The 22,425-nt window shown below is 42.2% G+C and overlaps 1 protein-coding gene and 1 long non-coding RNA gene across 4 annotated transcripts in view; one reads left to right on the plus strand and one right to left on the minus strand.

Annotated features, from left to right (window-relative positions):
- The window catches only part of MYH11 (myosin heavy chain 11), a 57,744-nt gene that overhangs the window by 23,283 nt on the left and 12,036 nt on the right, over positions 1 to 22,425 (minus strand). For 2 of the 3 annotated variants that reach the window (XM_082064733.1, XM_082064735.1), the window contains exons 4-10: positions 15,771 to 15,798; positions 7,913 to 8,015; positions 6,199 to 6,219; positions 3,801 to 3,893; positions 2,949 to 3,012; positions 2,410 to 2,508; positions 1,240 to 1,383 (exon numbers count right to left, since the gene is read on the minus strand). In XM_082064733.1, the coding sequence (XP_081920859.1) occupies positions 1,240 to 1,383; positions 2,410 to 2,508; positions 2,949 to 3,012; positions 3,801 to 3,893; positions 6,199 to 6,219; positions 7,913 to 8,015; positions 15,771 to 15,798 (552 nt within the window). The remainder of the gene's footprint in view (positions 1 to 1,239; positions 1,384 to 2,409; positions 2,509 to 2,948; positions 3,013 to 3,800; positions 3,894 to 6,198; positions 6,220 to 7,912; positions 8,016 to 15,770; positions 15,799 to 22,425) is intronic. The other variant, XM_082064734.1, reaches the window with a different exon arrangement.
- Positions 7,205 to 15,728, plus strand: LOC309445729. The gene is made up of 3 exons (XR_014185324.1): positions 7,205 to 7,311; positions 8,002 to 8,045; positions 15,636 to 15,728. It is a non-coding gene; the product is annotated as an uncharacterized lncRNA (long non-coding RNA).

Here is a 22,425-nt window from a genome sequence, read left to right on the forward strand (position 1 = left end):
AACTTTTTCGTGGTCTTAGTTGGAAAGTTCTGGAGAAAAATGGCTTTAAATGGTCATTACTGTTGTTATAGCTGGCTTGAATTCAGTACTCTGTTCTGGGTATGTATGTAGTTCTTCTAGTGAGAAATGTTCCCCTTCATAAACACAAATTACCTTTAAAAACACCATGCGTGATAGTACTTTTGCATGCTGACAACTGTGGAATTCAAATGGGTCAGGAGTGCATGTCATGTTCCTCCTACAAGCAGATCGCTGGAATTTATCAGACTTATAAGAAAAAGCCTTGCAATTTTTCATTCAGATGGACAGCAAAATATTGTGACAATTATTTGATATGACCCATGTTTAAATTACTGTATAGAGCCACCCATGTGTTCTGTGCATCACAGAGATAATTTCTCTTTGCTGATGTATTCTCTCTTTTCCAATACAGGTGCCAGTTCTTCAAAACATCTTGCATTCTGTTTCCAGCAAGTGCTGCCTGTTTAATCCTTTGAAGGTTTGCAAAGAGTTTTCATTACTGGCTTCAGCTGCTACCACTGGTTCCCACTGCAGCAATGGGACAAGGTAGGCTACTGATGTAATTTTTTAAGTAGAACTTTCCTAACAACAACCTAAAAGCAGTTGATGGTAATTAGATCTCTTTGCAAGGCCGTAACTGTTACCCTCACCCTCCCGTGACTTCCTGAGCATCCCCACGTGCTTCTAGTATGTGAACTGCAACCTGTGTTTAGGTCTTGTGTCTCTCCTGATCATACAGAACTAAGTTTTCATGTTATTTTTAAGGTGAGGTAGAAACAAATATGTGCTCGACAAGTTTGGTCTTATGAGAGAACCTTCATTCTCTTTGTGTGAGATATCTGTAGTTTAATTAATCTGGTACCTCCTGGGAAGGAGGGAAATCTATGGGCACAACTCCAAGTGCACTTAGAAACAGGAGCTACGTGACGGTTGGAAAGAGTTTTACACAAAGGAAATAAAGAGGCAAAGAGATTAAATAACGTGGGTACATTTAGCATTCTCCAGCTGGTGATTCGTGCAAGATCACGCTTCTTCAGAGAAACATGGACATCAAATCTAAAGAATCTTAATTTTCTTACATGAATGTGGAATCTTACTTCATATGCATATTTTGCAAAGTGATTATTCTGGACAGAATTAACCTCTGTGTGCTTGCATCTCTATGTAGCATCACTTGCAGATGCATACCCTGAATACAATCATGCTAACAGTTCTCACCTGTCTGTTCCTCATCAGTAAAGCCCATAATTTTCATGGCTTCCAAGGTCTCCAGGAACATCTCATCATCTTGTTGAGAAGGAATAGGTACATGGCCATTAGATAGAAAGGTATAATTGTTGAAGGCTTCCAGCAACAGATCATCTAAAAAGCAAAGAAGAAAAGCTTTATTTAAGTGTATCAACTTAATGCTCTTCATTCATGAGTTCTCCCAATGAACAATAGGAAAAAAAAAGCGCACAGTGTTTTCACTAAAGGAAGACACTGCTTGTATGAGGAGTCTGGGGTTTTGTGGTGCACTAATATTTTCAAAATAACTCTTCATTTAGCAAGCTTGCTTGTGTTGTTTCCAGTTTTCAGTAGTAACTGGGCAATGTCTCTGCCCCTCGGTGAAATTTTGCACCCTATGGACTCAAATCTGAGACATTCCTCCCAAAAGTCTTTCCTTTAACACCATGTGTAATGTACTCAGGATTACACCTGTCACTGTGGGGATTCATATCACGTAACCGTAAGAATGGAACCCGGTAACAACTGTAGTGGGCCAGACCAAAAGACTGTTCAGCCCTATGCTGTGGCCACCAACAGATTCTTAGGAAAGGAGTGTAAATAAACAGGGAAAAAACAGAGTTATTCATTACTTTATACATTCTTTAGCAACCCATGATTTAGGGAAAGCTGTCATACTTGAGACACGATGTTCCAATATAAATTACGGCTGATCCTTTTTTTGGATCCACTTATACTTTTTACCTTTTCAACATTCTGAAGCTGTGGGTTTCACTGTCTTTCCACAGCACATTATTATACTTTCTCTTAATTTATTTTAAAACCACGGGCCAATATTTTTATTGGGAGCCGCAATGTCTTTTGTGTATTAAAAACAAACAAAAAGTTGAATCACTCTTCCCTATTCATCTTCAAGATAGGATCTGAATGGGTTTGCATCTCCTGTAAATTGAAACATCCTGTAAACTGCAAACAACTTGGCTCAAACAGGTGGACATCAATTGAAGCTTTCTTCTAATTCATTAGAGAGAATTATTTTCTATAGCTAAAGAGCTGTTTTTTTATAGAAAGGATTGAATGACATACAATTAAAGAAGTAAAGATAAATTACTTAAGTAAGACAGTTCAATGAAATCTAAGAATCATCAACAATTAACTTACTTCTCATTTGTTCAGAAGCTCCGGCAATCAAATAGTAAAAGATATGAAATGTTCGCTCATCTTTAGCCTGACGAATACAACGGGATTTTTCAAGCAAATCTGTTTGTCAAGTGTTAAAAAAAACCCAAACCAATAACATATTTCAGTCCTTCCTTAATTATGTCATTAGCCTCAGAACCATCAGTAACGTTGGAATATTTGCCACGAGTTTGTCTAACATGAACGTGCATCTAATTCTGTGGCAAGAGCTGCAGTACTGGTATAATTCTGCTTTTCCCTCAGGTACAGTGCTTCCATTTTCGGAAGCTGTATATGGGGAACAGCACGCTTTCCTATAGCTGAGAGAACAGACCTGAAAATGTAAGCATGAGAGTAAGACAGAGAAGCTGGTGTCAGCATAAATGGAGCCACTTCCCTCCATCTCTGTTTATTCCAGCCTCAGCAATATTCGTCTTTCTTAGGCAGGCAATGGAGCTTGTTTATCTTATTTCCCTCTGCTCACCCCAGGAGCTTCTTGGGAAGCTGACAGAAAAGGATACAGGTCTCGATGTTCGCTCCGACGATGTAGCCTGTCACATCAAAGTTGATGCGGATGAATTTGCCCTGTGAAGGAAAAGAATATCTAGATTGGGCTGTTCTTTCAGGTTAGGCCAGGTTTTCCAGCATTAGTATTTAATAAGAAATGTACATCATCCTCTTAAGGATAATGTGCTTGGTTCCCTCCTGCCAGGACAACCCATGGAAAAGCCTTGGAGGGAAATGAACTTCTCTGATATCTGTCTGCGGAGATTTGCCCCCACATTTCGTTCGGGCACTTAGAGGGAAAGGAATCCTCCCTGCTGGACCAGGGATACGACAACAACTATTTTCTACTTTGATTTGCGCAAGCACAATGGGGGGATATCATCGGATCTGCATAACTCCCTCTGCTGAGGTTTGTATGTGTGGATCCTGGAGAGCAGAGGCAGGTCTGCAGGGAAAACGAGTGTCTGCCAGCACTCCCAGACTAAAGCATCATCAAATGGTGACAGCCCTCAGCTCACATCATCCTAACTTGAATCTGTATGACTATTTCTTCTTTTTCTCCAGTAGTTTTTAATTTATTAATGACTCTTGCTAACTAACAATCACACTTGGAGCAGGAACTGACTCTGGAAGGCCACACATAGACCGCTAAATTGTGAGAGGACAAGGGTCCTGTCACGTTCGAGCTTGGTCTTTAATCTTCCATAAGGCCAAATTCAGAGAGGAATTCTAAACTGTTTTTAAGAGATTAGTTTTAAGACCCTCTTTAGAGAGAAGCGCTGATGAGAGCCACTGTCAGTACGTTATGTTTTTAAAAGCTGCTGAACCTCCCCCCACATAGACCCAACTGGACTTGTCCTACTTACGAATCTGGAGGAGTTGTCATTCTTCACAGTTTTGGCATTTCCAAAAGCTTCAAGAATAGGGTTTGCCTGGAGAAGCTGTTTTTCCAGCTCACCCTAAAATTCATTCAGATACAGTTAACCCTAAACTTCATAATTACTTAATTAAATCCAACACATGTGCACTGGAGAAGAATGTGAAAGATAATTTAAGCCTCTAACTTTTTTTTTTTTTTCTGAATACTGCACTTCATGTGGATTTGTTTTCATTCTCTGTTAATCTTTGTGTTTATATATTTGTGCAGTTGACTGCTGTCCTGTACACATGACCCTTTTCCAGCCCTGTTGCCTGTGACAGATCACAATTTATTTAGTTGTTTAGCATCATGACTGGCCTTTCTTAAGAAAAAGGGTCATTCAGTGTCATTTTTTTTTTCCAAGTTAATATAATTTTTTAGAAGGGATATTCTTAAAGGAACCTCTAGCATGTCTTTTTAAAGTTAGTTTATTGAGATCCTTTGCTAGCAAATGATGATGTAATTAGAATAACTTGCTGAGAATCATTTTAATGTAATGCAGCACAAAGCTACAAAGCAGATTTCATCAGGTCTATTAATAATGATCCATGCAAGGCTACTTAGGTTAAATATGGAAATGCATTGATTTATTTCAAACTAGGATCATGAGTTCTCATGCAAACATGCAAACTTCATATTATATTGTTAATTGTGATTGGTAATTGCTAATGAAACAAATCATGCAGTGAAACAAGCATGCATTTAATACTCCTATTTCTAAGGAAATCAATGAAGTTGAAACAATCCTTTGCTTATGAATAAAGTTTTTTGGAGCTTTTCAGCTCTGTCCTATGAGGTCGCTCACTTTCACGTTTTCTTCTTGTCACCCTATTCTTTGAGTACGGCTTCTTCTTCCAAAGAAGCTAATACAGGAGTCCTAGAATAAGTAACAAATTCCTAAAAGTCCCTGAATTTCCTCTGTACTGAGCAACTCTTTCCAGTTACACTCTGTAGACATACGAACTCCACTATAAGCACAGGGTGTCACTGAAATCAGGTGGTGGCGGCTAAAATAGAGCCTTGTCTGCTTAACTGATACAGAATCCACCTGCTTCTAGTGAGAACTGAACTATGCCACAAACCTGGGGGATAAAATTGTGGCTCCAAATCAACAGCACCGTATGCAGCTGCCAGGCCCCTGAGCACCACAGCGCTGCCTACACCAGCAATGAATTGGTCTTTTTGCAGAGACCTTATCAAATAAAATACTAAATTGACTAAACGGCAACATGTCACCCTTTGTCATAGGCAAGTCTGAGAGGCAGCAGTTAGAATGGGGAAAAAAGACCCCAATAAAAAACCCCTCCTGTTTGCCTGGCACAGCACCAGAAGGGATAAGGCAGCAAACTTGCCTGTATTCCCAAAGCCTTGGTATGCTGGTGTGGCACACTGCAATCATAGAATCACAGAAGGGTTTGTGTTGAAGGGCCCTTCCCAGCTCCCCAGTGCCCCCCCTGCCATGACAGGGACATCTTCACCAGCTCAGGTTGCTCAGCCCCGTCCAGCCTGGCCTGGGATGTCTCCAGGGATGGTTCATCCACCGCCTCTCTGGCCAACCTGGGCCAGGCTCTCACCACCCTCAGGGGTGACAATTTCTTCCTCACGTCTGGCCTGAATCTCTCTCCTTGAGTTTAAAACCATCACCACTTGTCCTATCACAACAGGCACTGATCAAAAGTCTGTCCTCATCTTTCTTATCAGCCCCTTTGAAGTACAGAAAGGTGCAATGATGTCTCCCTGGGGCCTGCGAGGGCCTGTCAGAACCTGCTGTCACACACCTGCAGGCAGATGCTGCAGTGAGAATCGCTCTGTTACACATCATAGCAGCAAGCTAAGAACATGCTGACTTTTGTGGATGTCAACAATCCTCAACAGTTACATGAAGATGTAAAATTGAAAGCAATACCAAATGGAAAGCATGCAGCCATACAAATAATCAAACGCTGTGAGGTTTAGGAATTATTTCACGACAGTCCTAAAAAGTTCAACCTGGAGCACAGAAAGCATTTGGGTATTTTCATTTAGAAATCACATTGCTCGATTTCAGGCTGAGTGGCTCTTTCAGGATCGTGGGAAATTTCATTCAGACCCCGGCGATTTGAACACACACACAGAGAAGAGGGTGATGTTTGAAAGATGACCCTGCCTGTGTCAGACCTCATTCTTTGCCATGGAGCCTGACACAGTTAGGGTTGATTTGTGAGAGCATTTGGTGCTATTGTTGCTTTTTATCGTATCATACAACATATTTCTCAAAATCTCTCTGAAATTTTCAAGGTGCAACAATAGCATGCAGATCTACACTCAGTGCCTTAAACACACATCAAACAGTCTAAGTTACTCACGTAAGAAAAAGATGGACCTTGCTGTATTGAATAACGTGGTATAAAACAAATGTCAGTATCATTTCCATTACACAAACATTTTTATTGTTTTTCCTGTATTAAAATAACCAACACACAGTTTCCGTGCAAATAAACCAGGAATACAAATAAAGACAATCTATTGCGGACATACCAAGAGTACAAATACCATTAACATATACAGAGCAATTTAACTGAAGAAAATGAAAAACCTTGAAGCACAGGGATGAGATTTGGATCCAGTCCCAGGGTAGTCTCCCAGGACCGGAGAAGGACAGATATTTTCACGTTAAATCCCCAGTTTCTCTCTGGTGCAACTGAGGCATTTTGCTATTCGTTATTTTTTAATGACTGAAATTGCAGTGTCAGTAGTCCCAGTCACTGAATTACTATTTGTCAGCACGTTATAGAACAACTTAGGCTTTTGCTCAGCTCCCATCTGGTGGGTATTTGCCTTCAGGTCTGTCTCAGGGCCAGTTTAATCCCCAGACTCATGTAATTCCTGAGAGGCATCAGCAGCAACCGCAGTTCCATGCCGATTAGGAATGGCCTGGAAACCACAAGTTCATTTCCCCCAACCACTGAGCAGTGACCCAGTAGGAAGAAATATGTTTTTTTACATAAACATTCAACAAAGGAAAATGCTTTTAGTCTTGGACTGTTTCCACTAAATTTAATCCCAGATTTCTAGAAAATACTACCCAAAGGGACATGTACTCCCTCCCCTGCCCAAAAGCAGAATCTCCTTTAGACAAACAGCAATTATTTAAGGTGAAGGAGGCCAGGCTGCACACCCTGTGCTCCGGAGTCCTCTACCTGTGGGCACACAGGGTGTGTGACCTGCGCATTTTGACTTTTGTTTCCCACTGTCCTACTAATTACTTATTTTGAGCCGGTCGTGCATTTGGGACACACTGAAATGTCTTCCTGAATTAAGCCTGTTTTGTCATTAAAGTGAATTGCTATATTTTCATTACAGAAGCTTGATTAACATCAAAAAGCTGGAAATGACGTAGGACCTGGAGTGGTACCATTGAGAACAGCAAAGGCAGCTGTGAGCCTCAGCCACCCTAATGATCTCCAGGAACCGCGCAGGTATAACTCATGTTGTGGTTCAGAGCAAGTAGACAAACCTTAGTCACTAAGGCAAGGCGAATTTTGAAGGAACAAATTGCTTTAAAAAATTGTGCCTTTCCAAATTGTTCTCTCTGACAGGGGAGTAAAAATAAAATACAAGTTTTATACTGTGACTCTTTGCTAGTTAGTAAGAAAACTTGCTAACAAAGTCAGTCAAAACTTTGGAAGTTTAAATGCTGGTATATATTTTTGTGATGTGTTTGGACAATGTGTTAGTTAAAGGCTTTCCCAAACTTCTTAGTTGCCAGGGACCAAGGGTGAAATAAGGACCTGAGCCCTTGCAGATTTCGAGGCCTTCATGCCAGGATATAAATAGGTGCTATGCATATGGAAAGCTATGAATATTTCTCTTCTGGTGAAGTCCATTCTGATTTGATGCCTAAGGGGGTGTCAAACTGAAGGTTTTTTTCCATAAACATAGAGCTGTGACTTAACTGTGTACTCTTAACATGTCGACTGTTTGGCAAGCTGCAGCGTGGACTTGCTGTTAGCACAGTCTGCTCAGAACAGTCCTAACGGGCTGCAAGAGGAAAAGTTGAATATGGAAGAGCTCACTTACAGTGATGGTGGTGTCCTTTTTGCCCTTATGGGATGAAGCAACAACAGCCAGGTACTGAATGACCTTTTTGGTGTTTTCTGTCTTGCCAGCACCAGATTCACCTCTGAGGGGAAAGAAAATAACGCAAAAGAAGGTCAGTGAGTAGTGGACTCCTTCTGCCATGTGATGTATTTAGTATAAAAACAGGACTGGAAGCTGCCTGGCTCAGTTAGTATTTACCCCAAAACACCACCTCTCCAAATCCACCCGAGTGCAGCACACAAAGAACATGTTATCAGAGCTGTATTTCTGCCCGTGAGTATTTTCACTGGATGTTGGGCCATTTAAGGCAATTCTAAAGCATGATGCATTTTTGAACAGCGGTTCATCTTGCTTTGGCAGCATCAGAACATTTATGAGAAACGGAGCTGGCAAGGAGTCTGCTTGTATTTTAAGGGCAAAAAAATACAATGTTAAGTATGATGTTGTGCAGCAGTAAAAAAAAACCTCAGCAGTAATACAACAGATTTCTCTTCTGAAACACTGATATTAGACTAATGGCTTATATTGGTGCTGGAGAACAAGTGAATGATCCTGCCTCATCTCAACTCCATGGTCAAACACTCCTTGAGCTCAGATCTGAGATGGGTGCTGAGGGACACGGCAGGACCGGTGTCCCGGCTGTGCTCCCCACGGTGTCCCTGGGGACGCAGGATGGTGGCAGTGACCCCTCACCCCTGGGACAACTTCCAGACTTAAGTTTATTTACAGTTCTTGAGCTATCTCTTAAAGTAAAACACTGGTTTTCAAAGCACTGGTGCAAGGTCCAGATTTACCCAGTCTTTTCTCAGGAGAATGTTTCCAGCCTACTTTTCCTTCTCTCAGTGTCACGTTACATCATCTCACATCTTTTAGATACCTTTGGCTCTGATGATTATATAGACAGAAATGTTTTTGTGCCTGCTGCCCTGTTGCAGCAATCAAAAAGGACATTAAAGTGAGTGTGGATGTAATGAACTATTTCTTTCAACCGTACCAAGCTAGTGCTCTGAGGAGGGCAACAGTCTGAATGGAAGTCAGACCTCTTTGGCTTTGGCTTTAAATTAAAATGGATTTAAAAATAAAAAGAACAATACGTTCAAAAATCCCATGGATATTTGTCAGGTCTTTTGAAGCTGAAGCTATTTAGCTGGATCCATTGCAGTTCTGCTTCTTTCCCTAATTAGGAAATATAGGAGTTAATTTTCCCTACCAAGGGACCAGTGATAAATTAACATAAAAAGTATGAGTAAGTGCTGGACAGAACTTTCAAGATGGGATGACATTGATGTAAACCTTAGAAAACCAGAAACAAATCCTGCTTGAGGTACAACACGATTAGAAGTGTTTCTTCTGGCTTTTAGAGTTTTAACCCCAGAAATAATTGAGATGAATACATTCCTTTTCACAAGACCTGGGTTAATTTGCACAGTTTAGAGGCTGAATTCATCTTTGCCTGGGCTTCAGTGCTAAAACATTTCCATGTTTTATTGATAAGAATTAAGTGTCCTGGGAACAATTCCAAACCAAGCACACCAATTTGAAGACATATGCATACAAAGTTTTCAAATAAATCTACCTTACAACTTTGTTTCTCTGGAAAAAAACAAAACAAAACAACCCTCTCTTCAAACAAACCCCCGGCTTTGAACTATTCAGTTTTATTAAAGGTTATTTGTAGTTCATCACTACATGAGTTGCATTTCCTTTCTCCCAGGGCAACAGTGCCCATCATTTGGCTTTCCCCTGAATCCCTGCGAGTATTACCATATATGGCATCATTTTACTTGTAATTATCCTACCATACTGTAATGCTTCAGTTACTTCACATTTTGTTCTGTGCTTTCATCCTTAACTCTTTGCTCCTGCACAGGCTGAGGGGTTTTGCATTTTCTGCAGATAGATTTTGAGGCTTTAACTTCCTTTTGAAGTGGACAGTAAAAAGTTCTTCAGCATGAAATGGAAAAGCTTCAACATGAAATGGAAAACAGACAGGATCTCAACAGCTACAAGTAGGAAAAAAATCTCTAAGGTCAATGAGTAACAAAGAATAATGTCTATACCTGATGAATACATCTAATTTTTCAACACATCAGATCATTTTTAGATGTCCACGACAACAGGCAGGCCTCATAAACAAGTGTCCATTAACCAACATCAGTAGCCCTCATACTCTGCAGGATGCACCACAGCTGTGTGACAGCATCTCAAATACATCTGGCTAATAAAATACCAAGTGCTTGCAAACTAATGAGCAGGAATGGCTAGATCAGGGTCAGTGCCTCTAAGCATGAAGCAGCTTCCAAGGGGAAAGATCCAGGGGGAAGACAGAATGTGGGTCTCTTACTTCGCTTCACAGGTGAATAAAATTCTTCTGAGAACTATTGAGCCACAACGGAATTGGGTGTGCTGTTTTTTTTCCTCTGCCTTGGCTTTGAAGTCCCATCATTTCTGGGGCAGCAGAAACAGCTTTCCTTGTGAGCTGGTATGAGGAATCCCACCTGATTTTAAATCTACATGCTGTTGAGCTCAGTGACTGAATTTTTCAAGATGGGTCTTTTTCTTGCGAGCATCTTTCAGCAGATTTGGCATGGACCGCCGGCAACAGGGCTCCTCTCTTTGGGGTGCCCGTTATCCTCAGTCTGTACCCCTAAATTATCTTCCAAAGTGGGAGTTAACCGTACAAACACTGTTACCACTGTCCTAACCGTGATCTTTTGGGAGGAGACTGAGCATTTGTTTAACTGAAACATCTCAAATAATTCTTCTTGCCTGCCATAGGCAGAGGCAGCACATTCACCGCCAGTGCCATTCTTTGCACCCAGCTCAGATGGGCAACACAAAAACCAGATCCAAAGCAGGTCCCAGTGCACAGCTCTGATCAGCCCAGCAGCACAACTTCATCTACTCCCCAAACATGTTTTCCTCCTCAGAAACTCCTTGGCATTCCCAGAGCAAACGGGTCCCCAGGCTTACAGGCTTGCTTGTTTAAAATGCCACTCTCACATTGTGTGGCACAGTTTACATTTGGCACTCCCTCCTTTCTTGCCAGGCATTGTTTTAGGAACTCAGTACAGGACTTAAAGCACATAAGCTCACATAAGCTATAATAGAGTTTTTGCACAGCGTGAGCTACTAAATCCTCTGTGACTGCATTCCCTCCACCTCAAATTAAAATTATCCTGTTTAGAATAGGTTTTCAAAGTGGAACAAGGTGAGATGAACATGTTGGCCCCACTGTTGTGGGCTGAGCCTGTGGTGTAGCTAGGATTCTCGTATGTTTGGGTAGAAATGGGAAAAGAAAGTTTTGAAAGGGTATTTTTTTGTTGAAATTTTGAAAGCTTTTTGTATTAATATTATAAGACTTAGCTTAATTCCACTTTTGGAAACATCTAAAAAGCAACAGCAGAATTTATTTTCAGCATTTGTTTCAGTAACCGATGAACCACAAAGATGGACCGTTCGCACATCTCTTAATGCGGCCGTGCTGGCGCTGCGGGAAGGCTCCACGCAGGAGCGGGCAGAGAGCTGCTTAAATCCCATCAGGGCTTGGCAGATCTTTGTCCTGACCCAACTGTACCCCCTGGGGACCCATCTCAGAAGCCAGCCTGCTGAGCCGACTAGTTTACTGCTAAAAACCCTCCCCGATTCAACGGAGCTGGCTCAGCACCAAGTTCCACCACGGACTGGAGCTGCCCCAGACGTGCGGGCAGGAGCAGGGCCGTGCTGAGCGAGATTTACTGAGCTGGGAAAGAACAGAGCTTCACGCTTTCTGGAGGAGTCTTTTGAGTAATGGGACTGTGCGGTTTGGAGGATGCTCTGGATTACGGGGAGGAAGCAGATCGAGGTCCCGTGGATGGAGAGTTTGCCCAAAAAGAGAGAGGGGACGAAGGGGAAAAGGGCAGGATGGTCACCGCCTCACCCCAAATTTTGTCTGTCACTGTACTGAATTAAGTGGAAAAAGTACTGTGCTACTATGTTTTAATAGAAGCTATTCAAACTAAATGCACGTATAAAAAAAGTAAAAGGTAACAAAAAGCTATTTGATTATAAATTATTTAACAAGTTTTCACAGTCTTCACATTACCCCAAACATTCAGAATTTTGATCAGTTTTCTTTTTCTCATTTATTTAAGGTTCTTTCTTCTTTAGCTGAAGCTTGTGCACAGTCCTCTTAGCTATGTCTGCTTTGTAGAAAATATTGTGCCCACTCTTTTCAGAAAGTGGCCAAAATGTGATTACCCCAGGATGAAGCAGGTTTAAGGGGAGATCTCTAAAACACTCCTGTGCTTCGCCATGCAAATAACACCTGGGGAATTTTTAGTAAAACACCTTTTGAAAACTCAGTAGAATCCACTTGCGTCTGTAGAAACTGAACAACTTAAAGTCCAGGAGTCTCCTTTGAGGGCTGGTGCCTCTCCTTACATTGGAAGAAGCTTGAAAGGGGCCAAGCCTGGTCACTGGCCATGGCTTAGTCCGATTCACGCTTAGTTGCTGATGCACCAAGGTTGCTCAGGTGTCTGAGCAACTGGAGGGATTTCTGGGGATTTTTCCTTCAGCAATATCTAGTGTGCTGGTCAACACAGACCAGCCTTGTCTTTGCAAGAGCAAATATAGATTATTGTGTGGCAAAGTCCAGTGTCAATGTCAAAAGAGTACAGTGGCAACCAGGAATTTCAGGGAATCCCAGTAGGCAGGCAGAGCAGTGGGAGCTGCCCAGAACAGGGACCAAAACACAAGGATGGAAAAGTCTTAACAGCCTTAATTCTCAGACACATAAAATAATAAGATTTCATACCCTCAGTGCAGTGTTAGATATTGTATATTTATTATATATGTTATACTATGTTATGTTACAACACAAAAATGCAGCCACACATGTATTAGTAAGCACAGCCATGGTATAAAGTTTCTTATGTTCCAGAGAGGCAGGTTCTACATGTACGTGTTAGGATGTGGGGCTTTATGGCTGGTTGTAAAGCGGCAGAGAACTGGGAATGACATGAGAGGACGGTCCGTGATGCTGCCCATGGGAAAGGGCTGACAGCGAGAAGGATGTGAGCACAGGGGAGAGCACATCAAAGGCACTGTGCATGTAGTTATTAACAAAATGTAGAGGAAATAGTGAAATCTAGGAAAGACGGGAATTCTGAGGAAGCATTCGAACCCATTAAAGACAGATGGAGCATTTTAAACATGCCGCAGTTAATCACACAAAGGGTAGGGATTGCAAAAGAATGCAAACAATACTTAACCACATGAGGGGAGGCTCAATGAGCTGAGTGTGAAGTCCTGAGGATGGGTATATTTATACTCAGAAACCCAGAATCACTCTTAGTTCTCGGATCTATGCCCCAGCTGAGTCCCAGGCGCTGAGGCCTTTGCTGCTAGGGGAGCTCTGCTAAAAATGGGATCGTTTTGCAGAAGCGCTACAAAGCACACAGCACGGTGTATTTAAAAATAAAGTGCACTGTTTCTGCTTGCAGCTTGTCACCGGTGTTTTGGCTATCCCACTGGGTTCCCATCAGGTAAACAGCAAAAAGTGGGAGGTAGGTAGCAATAAGTGGAAGAATGCAAGAGTCTGCACTGCAGCCTCACTACACATAAGTGAATTTTTGGCAGCATCCACAACTACTTAAGTATGAAATCTTACAGCTGCACTTTTTACAATCTAGGTACCAGGCTTTGGAAAGTTTGAGTCTGTAGCTATTTAAAGAAAAGATCCCCGCTGATCAATGCCACGAAGTCTTCAGTTATTGTTACATAGTTTAAGCAGAAAGACAATTTCTTGGAATTTTTAGCAATTCTATAAAATAGCGCAAATTGCTTCTGCTTGAAATCTGCCCAGCTGAAAGTCAAGTGAAGCTTCTTCTTTCTGTACATCCAAATAAGGCCAACAAGGATGATAAACTAGTTGTGTACATTGGTTTTAGCTTGACTAATCTTTTTGGTTTGAAAGACGCGTGAGGACTGTTTTAGGCTGTGGGTCACGGTGCCCATCCAACATACAGCAGTCATTCTAAACATCTGGATTAATCACTTACTGCAGCTGTTTTCAAAATAGGAAAGACATTTAATTCTCTCTATTCTATGTGTTACTGGTGTGAATCACCTTATGTTTCCAGCTGAGCTGGCCAGGTGGAAGAAAAACAGTATTTTGAATGTATGGTGGATATCAGAAATGGAGCCTTTAGTGGATTTTCATGAATAAAAAGACATAGATTTGAAAAAAAAAAAAGCGCCCTTTTTTAGAAATCCTAATAGTCCAAATCTTAAAGATCTGAAGATTTACTAATGGAAAAATAAACTAAAGTACAGGAATAGAAGGAGGAAATGCATATTATAAATTAATCTTCATAACCATGACATGTTTCATCCTGGGAAGAATATGATGGTCAATTTTTATTTCATCATTGCTGCAAGTTTAGGTTGGTTTGTTTGGGGGTTTTTGTTTGTTTGTTTGTGTTTCTGTTTGTTTGGCTATTAATGTATTTTTAGATGGATTCTTGACTGGTATACTTGCATGCAATGAAATCTTGTTACAACAGAGGTCAGAGCTATGCTGGCCCTTATGCTACTGGTTACAGTATATATATGATTTCCACTTTTTCTTAGATGATGAATGTTTTCCAGTCAACAGTGGCACTCAAAAGTAGCTGCCTGGCTGGTGGCCAGTAGCAATGCTTTTAAAAAACTGTAGTATCAATATATATTCAGCCAGTCAGTAGCCACATTTTCACTGATAAGCTAAAACGAGTTCATTTTGGGACTGTGTGTATTTACAGTACTTGACAAACTACAGCACCACTGAATGAACCTTTAAGTGATACGCATGCCCTCTTCTGCAAACAATAATTAGTCTTTACACAAAATCAACTCCTGCCTTTGACCGGGAAAACTGGAAGATGCCTAATACAACAAACACAACTTTTTGTCAGAAGCATCCTTGATGGCATTCAAGTAAATAAAACTGACTAACTGGCTACAGAGGAACGGAGAAAAGGCCAAAACTGAAGGTCAAGGAGGAGATCCCTGGCCAATTCAATAGAGTGTTTTGCAAAATAGGTAGGAATGCTAAAGCAATGGTATTTTGTACAGCAGTAAGTTACGGCCAGCAAAGCTTATTGCGATAAAATCACTTTCCGACCCACGGCACAACAGCTGAGCCCCCAGGCTGCTGCAGTCCCAGCTCTGGCAGCTCAAAACTCAGGGAGGCTTCAGCAAGCGGGACACGGGGAAATCAGAGAATCCACAGCAGGCCTGGCTTAGCTGGTCTTTCACTCTGGCCTAAAGCAATTGCACAGAGACCGCAGGAGGGTCCAGCTCGTGTGGAGCGGCTGAGCCCTGAGCCAAACCCCAGGAACCACACTGCCTGTCCGGCTACAACACACACCAACAGCACGGAACTACAGCACTGACAAAATATCTACAGTGGGAACTGACTGGGGAAGCGATGGCGAGTTACCAACAGCTAAAGATGAAAAGCGGTTCAGCGAGTAGCCGGGATGCTCTGTGCTCCTCACTTTTCTCCGTTTCTCAGCTTCCTCTAGGAAACTCTTAAAATCCCTTGTTTTTACAACCACACTCCCCAGTTGTTCGCTGTAAGCTCTTAAATCTCTGAATTCAGAAAGTCAATGTAAATAAATACGTTTGTGTGTTAAAGACTTCCTATGGCACTGATACCTGCTTTTTATTTTATCAACAGGTAAATGGACTGGGACTGGAGTTCAGCTTACTGAAGGTGTGGAAAATATATCAGTTCCATGAGAAATGTAATACATTTTGAATAAAGAAACACACTGTAATATTGATATATACTAAAATAGATCAGTTTACTTACGTGCACAGGATTGACTGGTCTTCTCGATCTGTGAATAAAGAAAAAAATCTGTTAATTAGGGAAAATGGCTATGTCCTGACAAAAGCACTTATAAGGATTTACATTGAACAGCCTAGACTTTCCAAAATCCATGATTAGTCCAAGGTACTGGGTTCACATCTTACTTAATTTGCCCTTCCATTTAAACTCGCATCTCTAATGGAAATATTTTGTACAAAAGATGAACAAAAGGTTAAGAGTTCAAAAATATTTTTTTTCAAATTCCATTAGAGATGAACTGTAATGAGGACAGCAGAAAGATCAGGCTCTCTCTAAGAAGATTAGAGCTGAAAATTTCAAACCTGAACCTCAAGTCTTTACTACACTTATGAAGTATGGCTGGCATCCCACTTGAGACAAAGTCTGGACAGATAAGGCATCAAAACCTAAAATGTTTTAAGCTGGCCATGTAAAGCTTTAATTTTTTAAAGCAGAGCAGTTCAAAGACCCAAATGATGTACTCCATTTCAGACCAAGAGGCAACTTTTATCAAGAGGACAAGCAATTTCTCTGAGATATCTCCCAAAGAATAAGAAAAACAAGATACTTCACAAAATTTGCCAACAAGTAGGTTAGTATTTGTCACGCTTTTTACTATGAACAGGACCATGCAACACATTGTGATCAAACTTTACGGAAAGATGGACTGAGGCTGAGATCTTGAGACTGTGAGGGACAATGAACAACCCCTGAGGTTTCATAATGTGCCCCGCAATGCTGAACTAGTTTGTAAAGCTCCATCAAAGGAAGATTGCAGAAAAGTCTGTGGCAACAGGAGCTTTTACACCTTGCCCTCCATGTGAAGACGCGTGACCAGCGTGTGTGCTGGGATCAGTTCTGGAGTAAAATCTGGGACGTGAGGCAGATAACGAAGGCAGAGCAAGTGTTGCTGTGTGGTTTGGCATCATTGATCAGACGTGTTGGCCCAGTGGAGCCTCTGGTCAGGGGTTCAGACATGGACCCCGTCCTCCCTTTGTTCAGCCTGTGGGTACCTGTCTGATTGTCCCTATCACTGACCCTGTGTCTCATAAATACCGCCAGATAAACAAGTTTTCTGTACTCTGTAAAGATAATGGAGATAAATTCGTTAAGCTTGCAAGTGTAATTGCTGCCTGGAGCACAGCCAGTCTAGGAAAAGCAGCAGAGGATTCTGCTGTGGCTTGGATTGATATTAAACAACTGTTTTACTCCCTGTTCCTCAATAGCTATAACATTAACTGCTTTATTGATCACTAACACGGCAAATGGTGCCATTTAACTGCTATTTTTTGTAAAATGGTACAAAATGGCTCATTACATTTTGATTGGAGGTGTTTGTCAGCAATCAGCACAGCAGGACTCTTCCACATAAACATTTGGGAAGAGAGGAGCTGTGAGCCATGTTTAGTTTTCACTGCAGGATATGAGCTAGGCTTTCTTTTAAATTAAAAAATGTGAGAACATGGTAGAATTTTTGCTAAAAATACACTGTTGTGTAAATAGAAACCATGGGCATATATTGATATTGCATCACAAACCCATAAATACCATTAAGAAAATAACAGTGACTCCTTGATACGGAGTTGCCAGTGGAATTTCTGAGCTCGGGAAACATTAGGAGAAGTTGGTCTCCTCCAAGCCAAGTATTTTCTCACTGCTCTTTGCTGCCCATTGGTGCCCCAGTAGGTGAAACCCCCCAGCTGAAGGTCTCTCATGAACTGGTCCACACAAGGGTTTGCATGGGCACAGGTGTCTGGGCAGCTTTGCCGAAATGTGAGAGCAGAAGGAGGATGAGGAAGGTCAGCAGTTGCACCAGGTGCCCTCTGGGATAGGAAGGGCCTGTGCAAGCCAAGCCTGTTACTCAATTTCTCCGGGAAAAGTCAGGTCATGTAGCAGCAGTAATAGATATACCATTTTCACGTGGATGATTAAGATTTATTAATTTCTCTGGGCTCGATCAGCGCAGCCTGCATGCAGTGGCAATGAAGAGGAAATGGGGGGAGCAGTGGGTCTCTCCACCTGGGAGGACTCGGCCTGGAGGCTGGGACAGACTAATCCTATTCTGTTACAACGTGAGCTGCAGACACCGGTCTCATTTACTTTCAAGGGGTCTCCCATTCCATTGCTCCTATTTACATTCTTAAATATTTCATTCTATATAGAAAGGACCGTGCCCTGTTCTTGCACCTTTGTGTGGGTAGATCTACCAGAACACTATGACTTGCATGCATAGAATTCCTTAAACATAGTTCCTGGGGTTTAAAAAGTAACAAAACATGACTTCCAGCTTCCAATAGGAAGCTTTTTCAAAAAATTGATGCCACCTGGAAGACTATAATGTTACCTCCTGTATATCTACGGTAGATGTTTGGGACATTTTCGAATTTTCTTCTCGATTTTTAATAGCATGGAGATCCACATTTACATTCTGAACCCCACCAGCTTTCCTAAACATGCACTTTTTTTTCTGGAATCTGCTTAGCTTTTTCACCAGACACCTTGAGATTGCTTGTAAGAATCATATGTCCCTCTGTTCTCAATAGACCAGCTAGCTCTGCTTAATCACAAACAAAATCAGATGGTTTATCACAATGAAGCAGCAAGTTGGCAGCTTTACCATAAAAGGAAAAAAACAGACTGAAACCATGTTCCAACACTCGCTTACTGCTTCTTTACATTTGTTAATAACTACACTGCCTAAAGGGGACATTTCTGTACAGTCCTGCTGAGGACACAGTAAACAGATGGCTTTCCACAGCAGCCTCCTTTTCTAAAATCTTGGGAACTGTGTTTCTCTCTCATACCTCCCAGTAACCACTAGCTTGTTTGTTTTTCCATCTTTAACTCAAGCTTGAATAAAAATGGCTTTGCAGAAAATAGTTAACCTTCTTGAATCTGCAGAAAACCATAATATATCTTCTCCACGAGGATTTATTGCCGGAGCACTTAATAAATCCTAATCATCAAGATGAAAATGGTGTATCTGTTACTACTGCTACCTATCCTGGCTTTTCCCATTTGTATTGTTCATCACCTCTTTGCTGTGCGCGGGGGGCTGGCAGAAGGCGGCGGAATTACTCATCCCCGCTGGGCGACAGTCTCAGCTCCGTCGCCGCTGGCGGAGCTGCAGGAGGATCCTCCACCTCCATCTCCTCTCCTGCTCTGCCCTCTCCTCGCTGCTGCCACCAACATTGTTCGTGCGCCCACAGGTGACCCCCCTCAGCAATAATTCAGCAGAAAGCAAAGGGGGGTGTTCACCCGGAGCAGTTTTGCCTCATGACTGCATGCTGGCGGTGCAAGAGCTTGAATGAGAGGGCTGAGACCTCAGCGACTTCCCCCACAACACAGGAGAGAGAGGTAGGGGCGGAAGCAGGGGTGATATTTTATGATTGCAATCTCTACTTGTAGTAGTGGTCAGCTGGCTTCTCTGTACAGACAACCAGTTCAGTGCGGTAGCTCCTGATGCACAAAATAGTCTCATGGAATATTGTATTCTCTTAGTCTTCTGGATTAAAGAAAACTAAAGTGGATAAAGTTTATTCTTGTTCTGGCTGGAAATGAGCAACAGAGACCGTGCCTGGGCAATCATCATTTGCATTAGTGACGCGGCAATCAGCAGATCCAACCAGACATCCAGCACCCCAGTCGGTCTGAGCAGGAGACAGTATGACTGTGATCTGCCTAAAAACAGGACTTTTAGGTGCTCAGAACCGCTTGAAACGAGTGGAAATTTTATCTCTGCCTAGCTTTTCTGCATATTTGGAAAAAAGTCCAATTATCTGATTTCTGTTAACCATAGCTAAGTGTTATTACGAGAGCAACTTTGATGGGACTTAAACATCAGCCCTAATGAATACATTAACTAAACAAGTCTGTAAAGCAGAGGGAAGTGCAGTGTGCACGGCTCATGGATTTTGCTGGATGTTTGTGCCAACAGAGGAGAGGATGAGACTGTGAAGGGCTGTGATTCCCAGGGGACGAGCCTGCAATAGGACCAGCAATCTGCAGACACTGAGGCTGGATTCACCGAGGGATGAAGTTTCCCTGAGACATCTGAACAAGCCGACTGCTCTTGGCCAAGTGGCCCTGGTCACGAAGTACCAGAATGTAAGTCTTCAGTCTCATGAAGCTAAGATATATTTTACTTTGGCAAGAAGAAACTATGCAAGTTTCCCAGATAAGCAGCAATACTGAAATGTCACCAGGAAAACATTCAGTGCCCTGGTCCATGTTTATGAGTAAAAATTTTTGTTTGTATTCCATTTGCAATTATGCTTACAAAAAGCTATAAACTCTCTATGTCTATACATGTTCCGTGCACACACACACAACCGTGTTGACGCCCACTTTCACCACTCCAATGTGAATACAATCTGGAGTTATTTTGAGGTTTGGTTTAGTTTTATGCACAAAACATGAGCATGCTTTTACGAACAAACGCACAGCTTTAAAACTGGCAGGGGCCCTCTTCAGAGATGGAGAGACTCCAAAATGGCATGTGCAAGTCAACAAGCAAGTAAAGCGTGGGTGTCCTGGGCTTGTGATGCAAGACCTTGTGGGATTGCTCGCGGCTGCCGTGCCAGCTGTGCGTGGTTGGGACGGGAGGCGGTGGAAGATCATTCTCTTAAAGGTTCAACTCATGAGCTATTCCCTCCTCCTTTCTTTCTACTTGCTCTCCCTCTCCTCTCTGCTGTCAAGTAGAGTTCCTTGCAAAGGAGGCATATGAATAATGAGGTGTAAAGCTTCCCCAGGAGCTGGTGGGGCCAGGAAATTATTATGAGCACCACAAAAGTGATGGGAAGAAGCGTGTCCTCTTGCTGCCTCCCTGTCCCAGCACCAGCCTGGAGTGGGAGATCAGCTCAGGCTGTTCCAGGCGCCGGTGAGGACGGCAGCGAAGAGCAAACCAGCCCCAGGATGGGAGACAGAGAGAGGTCCTGATGCTGCTGGATCAGGCTGATCTGTGCTGATACTAGTCTCACATTAAGCAGAAAACCCGTATATTGTCGGGCCAAAACACTTCTCCTGTTTCGGCATAGGCTGTGATATTATAGTTTGTTCTCTTTCCTGCAAATAGCTTCTAGCCCTTTCCTAGTTGTTTTCCTGCATCCATTTTTAGGGACAAGTAGCAGTTTTGTGCCCAGCTGAAGGAGAACACTGCGAAGGACCTGCAGGAGCCAGAAGCTCCTCGCAGAGCTCCCTGCGAGGTTCAAATACAGCTGCTCCTGCTCGGAGCCCTGGCCGGGGCCGGATGCAGAGCACAGGAGATGATCTGGAACATGCGTGGCTGTGGCTTAGTGGGATGAGCTCATGTCAAGTAAGTTTCTTATAACTGTAGTTACTTCAAAAATGATATTTACTGCATCATGTTATTCTAAAGGCACCTGCCCCCTCAGTCCTAAACATATTTGACATGCCTATCTTTGTGAATAACTCTGCTGTTACAGTAAGGAGGAAAGTCTTTTTTCAGAATATCTTCCATTTTTGATTTATTGGTCCTTCTCTGCTGCACTGTAGCTCTGCCTTCTGGGATGCACTCAAATAAAGGAACAGAAATAGCTCCAGAACATAAATGTCATATAAGCCATAGGAAGAAAAAATGTTGATATTGTGAAGTATTGTAAAGATACCTAGTGCTCTGGGTTTGGAGGTGAATTAACTGTATTTTGAACACTCACATATCTGAAAATGTAAGATTCTAAAGTTAGGAACCTAAGATATAATCAGGGAATCACATAAGTAGCTTATCTTAAGGAGTTTAATCTTCAGAAGTTCTAAGGATTTTGTTATTTGGATTATTTTTTTAGCATTCTGATTAGTACATATAGGTACTCGGGACTTTATTTTTTTGGAAAGCCTTGTTTTGATGCCTTTGATATCAGTCACCATTGATGTGTTGGGGGGTGTGTGTGTGTGTTTATATAGTGCTTGCACCAAAATTACAAGGATTTGAATGGTATTTGCAGTCAGTAGAAGCCTGCCTGGGGTAGGGCAATTTAGGCTGCCCAGAAGCCTATCACACGTAAGATGATATTTTTTCATTGTGGGGAAGAACTTTGTGTAGTCCAAGTCTTGGTTTAGAAAATAGCAATTAACTCCAATATGCCAAATTGACTACTTTACGTCTAGTGAACTCCCCAGGTTCATATGTCAAGCAGCACAACCACAGGAGTGCTGCAGTCCTTGTGATGACAGGGTGCTGTGCACCTGGAGAAATGTTGTGTAGCTTCGTTTGTGTAGTCAGGTGAAGTGCAAAGGGGTTTTGAATGGATTAATTTATTGGTAACAATCACCATTCTGTGTACATATGTAATTATTACAAAGAAATCAATGCTGGGTACTAATCTAGCTGCTAAACTGAAACTTCTAGATGCCGCTTATCGTTTTTCCGCAGTCAGATCTCAAACCCATAAGCCCTAAAGCCTTACATCCTCACGCTGCAAACTGGGAAGCCCTAAGCATTAGGGCTGAGCCTACGAACCTTGCTGAGCCTGATTTTCTGCAGGATCAGGCCCCCAATGAGGACATTTAAATTTCCAAGTGTTTTGCAGAGTCTTGGTTTCCTGGAGCACCGAGGTCACTGTGAGACAGTAACTGGTCACGTCCCTATAGTCTGTAGGTGTTGCAGCCTCGTATGTTA

Source organism: Streptopelia decaocto (assembly GCF_964273445.1).
Source record: "Streptopelia decaocto genome assembly, chromosome: 13".
NCBI lineage: Eukaryota > Metazoa > Chordata > Aves > Columbiformes > Columbidae > Streptopelia > Streptopelia decaocto.